The sequence below is a fragment of the Hipposideros armiger genome, unplaced genomic scaffold (assembly GCF_001890085.2).
Source record: "Hipposideros armiger isolate ML-2016 unplaced genomic scaffold, ASM189008v1 scaffold_281, whole genome shotgun sequence".
NCBI lineage: Eukaryota > Metazoa > Chordata > Mammalia > Chiroptera > Hipposideridae > Hipposideros > Hipposideros armiger.
The window spans coordinates 118,072-131,739 of NW_017731631.1; the positions used below are offsets into that span (position 1 = coordinate 118,072).

A 13,668-nucleotide genomic window follows, 5' to 3' on the forward strand; every position below is an offset into this window, starting at 1 on the left:
GTAAAAATATTACTGAGGGTGATGTCTGCAAATTTACTCCCAATTTTTTCTTCTAGGAGTTTTATGGTTTCAGGTCTTACATTTAAGTATTTAATCCATTTTGAATTTGTTCTTGTATGTGGAGTAAGTAGGTGGTCCATTTTCATTTTTTTGTGAATTGTGGGGGGGTTTTAAATTTCTTTTTCTGAGGTTTTATTGTTAGCATATATGAATGCAGTGGACGTTTACATTGATTTTGTAGCTGGCAACTTCTCTGTATTCATTTATTGTTTCTAATAGCTTTGTGGTGGAGTGTTTTGTTTTTTGTTTTTACCTGAGCCATCCTGCCACCTATTGGCAGCTCAGCAGCAGCTCAGCTCAGGCCAGGCATCGAACTGCTGTTGCTCAGAGCGCGCACTCTTGAGTGGCCTCTTAACCAACTGAGCCACTCGACCAGCCCCCTGTGGTGGAGTCTTTAGGATTTTCTATATGTAGCATCATGTCATCTGCAAAAAGTGACAATTTAACTTCTTCATTCCCTATTTGGATGCCTTTTATTCCTTCATTTTGCCTGATTGCTCTGGCTAGGACTTCCAATACTATGTTGAAAAGCAGAGGTATTAGAGAATAGCCCTGTCATGTTCCTGAATGTAGAGCAAATGACTTCAGGTTTTCACTATTAATTATCATAATAGCTACAAGTTTGTCATATATGGCCTTTATTATGTGGTATTTTCCTTAAGCATTTTAATCATAAGTGGGTGTTGTATCTTGTCAAACACTTTTTCTGCATCTATTGATATAATCATATGATGTTTGTCCTTTATTTTGTTTATGTGGTGTATCACATTGATCAATTTGCATATGTTGAACCATCCTTGTGCCCCCTGGGATGAACCCCACTTGGTCGTGATGTATAATTTTTTTAATGCATTGTTGCATTCGACTGGCTAGAATTTTATTTAGGATTTTTGCACCTGTATTCATTAGAGATATTGGTCTGTAATTTTCTTTTTTTTATTATCCTTACCGGGTTTTGGTATTATACTAATGTTGGCCTCATAAAATAAGTTTGGGAGTATTGTCTCTTCTTCAGTGTTTTGGAAGAGTTTGAGTAGGACAGGTATTAGATCCTCTTTGAGTGTTTGGTAGAATTCACTAGTAAAGCCATCTAGTCCTAGACTTTTGCTTTTGGGAAAGTTTCAGATGACTGACTAAATTTCCTTACTGTTTATCAATCTATTTAGATTTTCCACTTCTTTGAGATTCAGCCTAGGAAGCCTATATGTTTCTAAGAATATGTCCATTTCTTCTATATTTTCTAATTTGGTCACATATAGCCTTTCATAGTATTCTTGGATAATCCTCTGTATTACTGTGGCATCCCTGGTAACTTCCCCTCTTTCATTTCTTATTTTGTTTATTTGTGTCTTTTCTCATTTTATCTTAGTGAGTCTAGCCAATAGTCGTCAATTTTATTAATCTTTTCAAAGAACTAGGTCTTTGTTGCATTAATTTTTCCAATTGTCTTTTTGTTCTCTATTTCATTTAGTTCTGATCTGATTTTTATTATTTTCTTCCTTCTGCTGACTTTGGGTTTTATTTGTTCTTCTTTTTCTAGTTCTTTAAGGTGTAATGTGAGGTCATTTATCTGGGATTTTTCTTGTTTCTTGAGGTAGGCCTGTAATGATATAAATTTCCCTCTTAAAATTGTTTTTGCTGCATCCCGAAAATTTTGGTAGGATGTATTTTCATTCTTATTTGTTTCTATTTTTTTCTATTTGTTTCTTTTCTTATTTTGATCTCTCCTCTTATTTCCTCTTTGACCCAGTCATTCTTTAAAAGTATATAGAATGTTTAGTCTCTACAGGTTTGTGGTTTTTCCTGCTTTCTTTTTGCAGTTGATCTCCAATTTCAAAGACTTTTGATTAAAGAATATGCTTGGCATGATTTCAATCTTCTTAAATTTGTTGAGGTTAGTTTTATGTCCCAATATATGGTCTATCCTTGAGAATGTTCCATGCACACTAGAAAAGAATGTATACTCTGATGTTCTAAGATGATGTGCTCTATAAATGTCAATTATGTCCATTTCATCTAATGTGTAATTTAGGGCTGATATTTCTTCATTTATTTCCTGTTTGAATAATCTATCCATAGCTGTCAATGATGTATTTCGGTCCCCTACTATAATTGGGTTTTGGTCAATTTCTTCCTTTAGTTCTGTTAGTAGTTGCCTTATATATTTCGGTGGTCCCTGGTTGGGGGCATAAATATTGATAAATCTTATGTTTTCTTGTTGTACAGTTCCTTTGTCATTAAGAAATGTTCATCTTTGTCTCTTGTTACCTTTTTTATCTTGAAGTCTGTTTTATCTGATATCGGTATAGCTACACCTGCTTTTCTCTGAATACCATTTTCTTGGAGTGTCAATTTCCACCCTTTCACTTTGAGTCTATATTTGTCATTGTAGCTGACATGTGTCTCTTGGAGGCAGCGTATGGTTGGGGTAACAATTTTTTGTTTTATTTAAATATTCACCATGTTGTTTAATCACACCTTGTATGCATTTATTGTAAGTAATATGCTCCTTATCTGATAGAGTATATGAAGCTATTGAATAGTTTTATGCCACAGACAAAAATAATTTATGTGGCAGGAGTTTTAGAGAGAGGTATACATGGAGAATAGGAGACCAAGAAGTTAAGAAAAACTGAACTAGAGCAGTAAAGGTAGGAATGGAGACGACAAAACTGATTCAACCTATTTTAGGAGATAGACTCAATGGAGAGTTAGTAATTAGGTGTAGAGAAGGAGGAAAAGAAGAACCATGGTGATACCTACATTTCCAACTTAGATGAATACACACTTGGCAATACCACTCATGAGTAGGGAACACAGGAAGGAAATCAGTGTTTGGTCAGGGGTGCATAAAAATGATGAGTTTGGTTTTAAACTTGTTGAGTTTGAGCTACCTGGGGAGATCCAAGTAAAGAGATATAGTAGGAAATTGTATGTCAGGTGACAACTGTAGACAGAAATAAATTTTAGCATATAGAAATCCCATCCATTCCTGTAAGAAATTTCTTACAGGAATGGATGGGATTACCCAAAGAGAATGACTGCACAGTACTTTCCAGCATTTTCATAAGTCAGTATCTCTATTCCCTGCACTGATGATAATGAGATATGGTCCAAGACAGTGGAAAATTCAAGTCCCTTTCTTATATCTTTGAAGTGAGTTCTAGCAGTACGACTTCCTTTCACAGATGTAGATAACTTTTTTATTGTGTTTTGTTAAGGTTAATATTAAAATTGACTGATACTTCCTTTTCAGGAACCAGTTGCATATTGAGGGTAATTTGAAATCAGACAAGTGTGTTTCAGGCATCAGGGATGAAAAAATAAGCCACATATGATTCACAGAGCCCAAAGTGAATATGACATCATCAAAAGTTAGCCATCAAATGTTTTATTCAGGCACTTAGAATTAGCATTAAAGGGACTGGGTGTATTGCCTCAATTCACAGATGGACAAAATGAGGCAAAGCATTATGCTGCTATTTGTAGTGGCTATGCATTTAAACAAAACCAAGGGCAGTGCGTTTCATTGTCAAGTTCTTGCCAGGCCAAAGCTCCTTCCTGCTTTGATCAATGAGAGTGAAATTAAAATATCACTGAGAATATTGTGTAGTAATTTTTTTGTTTTATTCTTTTTTTTTCTCTTGGATCTAGGAATCATACATAAAGGGAATGGAGAAAATATGTTTATTTCCCAGCAGCCCCCAGTCATATCGACCATAATGGGTAATGGACACCAACGAAGTGTAGCCTGCACCAACTGCAATGGCCCAGCCCACAACAACAAACTCTTTGCTCCTGTTGCCTTAGCTTCTGGCCCTGATGGTAGTGTGTATGTTGGCGACTTCAATTTTGTAAGGCGAATATTTCCCTCAGGAAACTCTGTTAGTATTTTGGAATTAAGGTAAGTCTCCTCTAATCTCTATGTTTGCTTAGTGGATAAGGTAAAAGCAAGAATGAGATAACATGAAGAGACAAGGCATTGCCAGAAGGAGCAGAACACAAAGTAAAAGGTATCTGTTGCAACATAGTGCCCACCACATCCCTGACAGTTAATCATCTCTACTTTGTTTGATCCCTTTCCATAACAGGAAACTTAAATACTTCTCTGGACTACACCTTGTATATTTGGAGTGCTCCATTAGAAGGTTCTTCTTTATATTGAACCAAAATCTGCCTTCATAAAACATCCACTCAGTAGTGGGAAATGTTAGCATTTGAAGCAGTCCCTTCCCTGTTTACCTGAGAAATTTTCACAAACGTGAACACAGATATCATAAGTTCCTGAACTTTCAATTATTTAATCTAAACATCCCCAAGTTCTTCAACTATTTCTCATCACTTATAGCTTTATTTCGTTTTCCTTTGATTATGGCCTTAGGGCCACTTTTCAGTTTTCTAAAAATAACAGGGATAGTTATAAGTAAAAATAGGAGACACATCAAGTGTTTTGCAAGAATTCAAATATGAATATCCATCTTGCTCCCTTCTCATCTTCTAATATTACAAATCTTTAAAAAACCTATTAAGCATGACTAGAAATGATTTATTGTTTATAAAAGCCTCATTCTGTTATTGTTCAAGGTGCTGTTATTCTCCAGGTTTTTCTTTTCTTTAAAAATGAAAGAAAGAAGAAAATAAGAGATTGGAAAATGATTCTAAATTACTTTGAGTAATTTAGACTCAACAAATGTCAATGTAACATCAAAATTTCTCTTGAGATTTTACTGTTTCCTTTACAGTGACTGGTTAATATTTACTATATTGTCCTCAGGACTTGACTCCTATCATTGCCTAAGGATTGAGTAGAACTGGAATAGAACCCATTTAGGGGCTGTTATGTTGAGGGGCAGTGGAACTTATAGAGTTCTCTGCTGAAGGGACAAATGGAACCCAGACTTTGAAAGCTCTGATAGTATCTAAGAAATGACTAAAAACAATCCTCTTGTCAGTATCACTGGAGCTACAAATAGAGAAGCACTACATGTATATGGCAGTTACTTCCCCAGTTTGATCTCATGTATTAGCAGTGGCATTCAAAGTTACCTTCCATCTCACCCAAAAACATCTTCACTCGCCTTGCACAGGGCCCCATATTTCCACTCTAAGAAATGTGTTCCTTTGAGTTGAAACATTGCATCTCTAAGAGTCCTCACCACAAGAACCTTAGAATGACCCATCGAGCTAAAATCATCATTAGTCTCTGAGCATGGATTCATTTGTCAGGTTGATTTTCAAAGGAATTGCTGGCTGAAAGCAGGGCCCTAAAACACAACACAGGTAATTGTGATAGGGAAAGGTGCTGAACTGGAACATGGGGGAGTATAGTCTTAGATAAGGGTTGCTGGAGTTTGGAGTTGGAAGCACTAAGAAGTCAGTGAATGGCAGGAGTGGGAACTTGATCTTCAGAGGGAGACTACTATGGAAAGATTAGCAGGGAGGGAAGACCATTCTTCAACATCAAATACTTCTGACTAATCATAAAGAAAAGCTGAGAACAGCATGAAGAACAAGTAAAGAGTTACAGCCACGATAGAACAGGCCAGGCAAACTCTCATGACACCAAGTCACGAGACAGCAACTCCGAAATTGACATAGCCTCTCTTTCTCTATCCTCCATGTCACAAAAAATACAAAAAAAAGAATAGGTCAAACATTATGCAAGAGAAAGAAGCCAGACACAAAAGGATACATATTATATGATTCCATTTATGTGAACTATCCAGAATAGGTAAATCCATAGAGATGGAAAGCAGATTAGTGATTGCCTTGGGCCAAGGGAGGCTGGGAATAGGGAGTCACTGCTAATGGGTATGGGGTTCCTTCAGGAGATGATGAAAATGTTCTGGAATTGGATGATGACAATGGTTGCATAACCTTATGAATGTACTAGAAACTTCTGAATTGTACTTTATAGAGGGGTGAATTTTATGGCATGTGAATTATATCTCAATAAAAAGTTTTAACTAAAAAAGAAAAATAGATAGCCCTTTTAATCATGTCAATCCTGAACAAAATCAAAGATCAACTTCAAGACCCTACCATCAGGATTATTTCTTGCTCTAAAAATATTTGCAATTCCACTACTTTCTCCTCCTAACTCATAGCAAGCTTCAAGACAGTCAGTTGCCAAATGGCTGAGGCCCTTGTGAAGAGATCACACACTGGCACCTCAGCCTGGAGTCAGTTGCTAGCAAAGTCAGTAGCATGACTCTGGTGGTGACTCAATCTTAAATCTTTAACTAAAAGTAATTCTGAAACAGAACAAGGGCACACACTGGAAATAAATTCTGTCATTTTCACTGCCTCCCCTTGAGATGTTAATAAGAGAAACTGCTCTACATAATATGGGATGTCTTTCCAAATTCAGAGTGACATTATTGGCAGGATCAGAAGCAGCTGCAAGAAAGTCAAACCATCCCTCTCCCCACTCTTTGCCATCACCTAAGAATTTCAAAACCCTTTGTAGCCACACAGATGGTTCTGTACCATGAGAATCTGTTCTGGATGAAATCATTTTACTGAGGTCCTTCTAGTACTTTCACAACTAAACTTCCTTCAGGAGGATCAACCATGTAACAGTGATTAGAGCCAGCCTCAAGCACAGTCACCCTGGAATTTAGAGGCCACAAAAGCAAGTAAGTATCTAGAGACAAAGAAACTCAAAAAGGTTCAAATGCCTGAGGCCAGATTTCTTTTTTTTTTTTTTTTTGCTGAGCCATCCTGCTACCTGTTGGCAGCTCAGCGGCTGCTCAGCTCGGGCTGGACTCGAACCGCTGTTGCTCAGAGCTCAAACTCTTGAGCGAGCTCTTAACCAACTGAGCCACTCGGCTGGCCCCTGAGGCCAGATTTCTAATCAGAGCTCCCCATTCTCATCTTTTGACCTTTTTGTGTCAACCCACATAATACCTACCCTTTTGAAGCAGGCCAGGGAAACAGAAAAGTCAGTGGATCTGGACCTATGGTCAAACTAGTAAAATGCCAGGAGGACTACCTTTAACTAGAGTTGAATCAGTAGAGCAGATAGCTTCGAATGAAATCATTTTGTATCTTTTCTTTCCTGATATTCTGAAGAATAAGAACATTTTCTAGTTTAGACAAAAAGATTTGTTATCTTCATGGTTTTCAAAATGACATAAAGGGCTGGGTTTAAAGCATTTTAAAATTTAAACAACTATATTTCACAGATGATTATAGCCTTTTAATTCTGGCCAGATTTGACCCAAAGTCAAGTTTGTCAAAGACTGTGCTCCCTATGTGAGAACCTTCATACCAGGTCCCAGGGTGAAATACCCTGTGTTGAGAGGCTTACAGATCATGGGACCCCAGATTCTTCTGATCTGACAATTCTGTTTTGCCCACCCCAGTTGCCCCCTTGGAGTGAGGATAGGTGGAAGACACAAGGCCCTGGTAGTTGATGTACATGATGTTTAGTTTTTCTTTTTTAATTTATTTTTTAATTAGTTGCAGCTGTACGACACAGTGCAATAACTGTACTTTTTACCCCTCGAGGTGACAACCCCCTCCCCCAATCTGCTGCCCCACTCCCAGCCCCAATATTATATGTATCTATTACAATTCCATTGACACCACTCTATACCCCACATCCTGTGACTATATATATATATATATATATATATATATATATATATATATATATATATATATATATATATAGAATTATAGTTGACATACACTATTATACAACATCAGCTTCATGTGTACAGGTCAGTGATCAAGCCTCTACTCTATCCATGAAGTGGTCTCCCTAACAAGACATGTGACCATTTGACACCCTACAAAATATTTACAACATTATTAATTATATTCCCCAAACTGTCTTTCATATCCCTGTGGCAATATTGTATAATAGTTGCCTATTTATGCTGTCTAATCCCTTCCCCTTCTCCCTTATCTCAACCCTGCTCCCAACTAGCAACCATCAGTTGTTCCTCTATATCTCTGAGACCACTTCTGTTTACTTTACTCATTCATTCAGTTTCTTAGATTCCACATATAAGAGAGATCATATGGTATTTCTCTTTCTCCGACTGACTTATTTCACTTAACATAATGTTCTCTAGGTCCATCCATATCGCTGAAAATGGTACGATTTCATTCTTCTTTATAGCGGAGTAATACTCCATTGTATAAATGTACCACTGTTTCTTAATCCAGTTGTCTACCTATGGACATTTTGGTTGTTTCCAAGTCTTGGCTATTGTAAATTGAGCTGCAATAAACATAGTGGTGCATATACTTTTTCGAATTAGCATCTTGGGTTTATTTGGATAGATACCCAAGAGTGGAATTGCTGGGTCATATGGTAGTTCCATTTCCAGTTTTTTGAGATACCTCCATACTGATTTCCATAATGGCTGCACCAATCTGCAGTCCCATCTACAGTGAACCAGGGTTTCGTTTTCTCCACAACCTTGCTAGCACTTGTTGTTTGTTGATTTATTGATGACAGCCATTCTGACCAGAGTGAGTGTACATGATGTTTTATTGAAGCTATTTTGATGCAGCAGTTTTGATGCTAGGAATATTCCATCATAATCTAAGAGAAAAACCTTTATACTTTAAATATGTTAATTTTTTTAGCTATTGCTAAGTAATGTTCTAATGTGCACAAGAGGTGTCCCTATCTTATGTCTGAGATCATATAAGTAGCTTAGGACTAGATTTGGGATGCCCGTTGCACACAAGAGTTGATAATAAAAGAGTGATTTTGCATTTTGATAAAGTGGCTTGCAAAACAGAGTCTAGAATGGTAAGACCCTTTACAGTGGCTACTTTTTTAAACCCTAGCCCAGTTGTTTTTAAACTTTATTCTGAGTCAGAATGGACAGCTGAGTTTGTTAAAAATAAAATTCCCAGGGCCCACTCCCACCTCGAAATTCTGATTCAGTATGACTGGGGAAAGCACCAGGAAACTGCACATGTGACAAGAACCCAAAGTGATTCTGATGAAAATGGTCCAGAGATAACTTTTTGAAAAAACCGCCTTAGAGTTTTGCCCACCCACAACATAAGGTATTCAATTATCTTAACACCATATTAGGAGAAGCCAGAAGAGATTAGGTCCACTTTGACTTGCACATCTAACTAAATGATCCCTATGGTGTCTCTCTAATAGCCACAAGCTGAGTTAGGAATAGGTGTATCTGGTTAGATTTGACTTGTTTAATGATACTGATGACTCTCTATTTGCTTTTACTTGCTACTCATGGATACTTTGTGCATCCTAGAAACAGAGATACCAGACATAGGTAAGCAAATCACATGGGCAGCTGCCTAATGTCCCTTCTTGTCTAAGAGGCCACCTCCTGTTAACATAGGCAAATTTTACTTCGTAAATAAGCTTAAAGGAATAATGTGAAACTGAACTTGGAAGTTATGACTCAGGTAAGTGTCTTCCAAAAGAAGAGAGTTCCACTAAGTCGGAATTTGCTGGAGGATTTGAATATACCCAGAAGGAAACAAGATAAGTGAAAGCTGGCAGTTCAGTACTTCATGGGAAAACAAGGCCTTAGGTCTCATTATGTTTTTCTTAGATGATATTGCAAATGAGTCTAAGTTCAAATAGATTCAATGTTTCTAAGTTGCAGGTAGAGAGAAAAGTAATAGAGTGATCTTCCTTGACCCAGATATATAGTTGGTGAGTGTATTAAGACACAGTAACCACAATGACCTTCTTGAATAAGATATTCTCTTTTCTCTTTTATGTGACCTCATGGCTTCTATTTCTTCCCACCAAAAAGATATAACAGAAAAACTTTAAACTGACTACTTACCAACAATGACATATAGCTCTGAAATTAATCATAATGAGTATTTCTATTCAATTTGTTTATGCATTATACTTGTCAAACTGTTCTAAATTACCAAGGAGAAAATTGAATTTGTTCACTTCCAAATGCCAATTGTCATCACAATGGCACTGATAGGATTTTTAATTTGGATTTCATTTGGGAGATGCCAGTGCACAAGTGCAGCCTTGTTATTTTGGCATAACTGATTTCTTAAGCAAATTGAGTTGATTGTCAAATTGCTTACTGGTAAAGTGTTGCACAGTATTAATTATAAGCATTAATTGCCCATTTAATAATCTATGTGATTCTAACCAGCATGAATGAAGTGATCTTTGTTAAGTTGAAGGGCATTGCTTGAATGTAAAACTAACCAGAAGGTGACAGTAAATCTAAACACTGAAGTTATAAAAGGAATCTTTACATATCCCAAATTGCAATATACATTTAGACATAAGGGATTAGAACAAATTGGAATGTAGTCCAGTGGTTTTTGTTTCTCAGGTATGGCATATTTTCAGAAAGTAGAAAGAAACCAATCTCAAAAGAGCTGAAGTGCACTTGGGAAATGACATGAAATGGCAAGAAATTACATATCAATATAGGAGACCTTCCTGGCTGTTGGCTGTCAAAAAAATAACATTAATCAGATTTGAATTTGGCATGTTGGGCTATTCCATTTTCTAAAGGCCAGTGCACAAAGTTTAAGAACAGCCTCACTGAGCAAAATAGGATCTGCTGCTCAGTTAGAAGGTAAGAAAACTGATTTTTGTTTGTTTGTTTTGCCATCTTCAGAACAAGAATATTCTGAAGTATTTTGTACACACAGTCACATATGATCTAATTTAATCTTAGTTCACACAAAGCTTGTTAGTGACCCTGGGCAAGCCCTCTATGTGTCTGGGTTCCCCCAGCTGAGATTTGAGGAGAATGATAATTCTAATTTCCCTCACAGGCACATTGAGTATATTCAATAATAAATGAATGTAATACATTCCAAAGTGATTTTGTGCAAACAACATTTCTCTTCAAAAAAATCGCCTATGGGCTTTTCCTAAACAAAACCTGATTAATCTGGCTCAGGTGCAACTTCCATAAACTGGCTACCAATGTATTGAAGGTTGTTTGAAGGAAGGGTTGTGACCCCTTTTTCTTTATTCTAGAAAGATGTAAGGGCATTGGAGAAGTTTTATTCTGAAGGCAAATGTTCAAGCAAATACGTAAAAACTTTTACTCAAACCCATATTTAAACAGTCTTTGCTACAGAGATGCCTTGTCTTTTATGACTACCAACTCAATTCTGGAGTCTGTTGGGGCCCTTTACAGTTTATTTACAGCAGCTGTCATGGTGGTTCCAGGGTTGAAGATGTCCCTGGAATCTACCAGATTCTCTTATTTGATTTAGGTAAGTAGAAAAAAGTCAAGTATTCCAACTGGATCTGATATTTTTCCAATTAAAACAATAAACTGAGTCTGAAATCAGTATTTGTCAGCCTTTACTATTATTAACATACATAAATATGCTTAGAGGGCAAATACAATTACAAATACAATCCGGAACATACCAGTCCTTAAGAATATCTTAACTTTTTTCATCATCTCTCCCCTCCATTTTGCTTGGCTAAGTAGCCAAGGTCTGAACTCTTCCCTGTCTTAGTTTCATGTCCTTTGGTTCAGTTTAGTTTGGCACTTACTGAACATCGACCCTGTCAGACAATCTGTTGGCGCTGAGGATAGAGAGATAAATATGGTTCTTGCCTCAAAATAGCTCACAGTGTAGTTTGAGAGAGAGATATATGTGAAAACTATAGTACTTAATGCTCAGCACTCAGTTCTCCGTTTCTAATAAAAGAAACCAGAGATCTTTGGAGAAATGGTTCATTCTAGTACTGGGATGGGGGTTATACAAGATGAGACTGGAGCATCTTGTAGTTCCAGAAAGTAAGGTAGTACTCAAATGAAAAACAAAACAAAACAGCCCACATTGATTGGGGTATATATCAAAGGGGCGAACAAGCCAGTAAAAACTCCCAAGGTCTAAAGCTGAAACAATTTGAGACACAAAATAAAGTATCTTTTGATTTTAATGCACAGTATAAAACAAATATCCGTGAGTTCATACTGCAAAAAATAGTTGAATTCTTAAAAAAATGAAAAATAGGTAAAGCTCTCGTGCAGAAGAATACTAAATAATGGATGTAGATACTCCACCCTCAAGGAGGTACAGTACAACTCCCTACTGATTAACTGTTACCTTTGCTGAGTAAGTTCCTTCCAAAGAGTACAGTGTTGAGTGTGGAAGAGAAAGAGTAATTTTATAGTGGAAAAACCTGACAGACACTACCTCAGCCAGGCGATCAAGATCAACATCAATAGTGATAAGTCTTGTTGATATTATATATACTTGATTTGATTTAATGAAAATGGTAATTTATCTCTGTGGTCTTCCTCCCCAAAACCTATAACCCCTATCTAACTATGAGGGAAAAAACGGACACATTCCAGTGGAGGGCATCCTACAAAACACCCAACCAGTGCTTCTTAAAATTTAAGGTTATCAGAAACAAGGAAAGCCTGAGGCACTGTCACAGCCCAGAGGAGCCTCAGGAGACATGGGCACTAAATAAAATTTGATATCCTAGATGGAATCCTGGAACAGAAAAAGGACATTATGTAAAAACTAAGTAAATCTGAATAAAGTGTGGACTTCGGTTACTAATTTAAAAAAAGGGCCGCTGAATGGCACGTTGGTTAAGAGTTGACTTGGGATGCCAGCACTGACTAGCAGGGCTCCAGTTCAGATCTCACATTAGGAACAGTGACGTTGCGCCCTCTACAGCTAAGATGGTGAACAGCAGCTCAAGCTGGAGCAGGGCTGCCATGAGTCACCGGCGACAGTGTAGGCTGCAGTGGGGCTGGTCAACAGCTGGTGTGAGCTTTCAGGAGCTGCTGTGAGCCACTGTGAGCAGCTGTCCAATGGCCAGTGAATGACTGCCTCACCCGGGAAGAGCACAATAATGATACCAACATGGGCCAGTGAAGTGACATCCTCCACAACTAGACTGAAGAACGAAAGGACAGCAACTTGTCTGTTACCCTTCCCCAATTTACCAATAAAATCTTTAAAAATAATAATAATTAAAAAATAATAATGCTAATAAAAAGTGATAGGTGCTGCTAGGTGACATGTCACTCCTCTCTGCTCATTTCTCCTCCTGTCTTATTCTCCTGTTACAACACTTGGGTTTATGACAGTTATACCCTGTTTACTGATCTGACTCCCCCACTAGACTGTGAGTTTCATGAAGAAGGGAGCTGTATCATGCACACAAGTAGGACTTTAAGCCATTGCACAGTTCGTAGAAACATTGCACTTAGTAAATACTTTTTTTAAATTTATTTACTTTTTTATTTTATTGTGAAACATACATTTTTTAAAAATTAGCTTCAGCTGTAAAACACAGTGCAATAGTTATATTTTACCCCTCAAAGTGACAACCCCCCTCCCCCAATCCACCACCCCACTTCCCCACAATTAATAATAAAACATTATTAATTATATTCCTCGAACTGTCTTTCATGTCCCTGTGGCAACATTGTAGTTACGTATTTATGCTGTCTAACCCCTTCCCTTTTTCCCTCATCCCCACCTCCCTCCCATCTAGCAACCATCAGTTGTTCCTCTGTATCTCTGAGACCATTTCTGTTTACTTTACTCATTCATTCAGTTTCTTAGATTCCACATATAAGCGAGATCATATGGTATTTCTCTTTCTCCGACTGACTTATTTCACTT

At 37.3% G+C, this 13,668-nt stretch overlaps 1 protein-coding gene across 1 annotated transcript in view; it reads left to right on the forward strand.

The window, feature by feature from the left end:
- The window catches only part of TENM1 (teneurin transmembrane protein 1), a 231,736-nt gene that overhangs the window by 86,376 nt on the left and 131,692 nt on the right, over window positions 1–13,668 (forward strand). Inside the window, exons 9-10 of the mRNA XM_019657906.1 lie at window positions 3,715–3,964; window positions 9,312–9,332. Of these exons, the coding sequence (XP_019513451.1) occupies window positions 3,715–3,964; window positions 9,312–9,332 (271 nt within the window). The remainder of the gene's footprint in view (window positions 1–3,714; window positions 3,965–9,311; window positions 9,333–13,668) is intronic.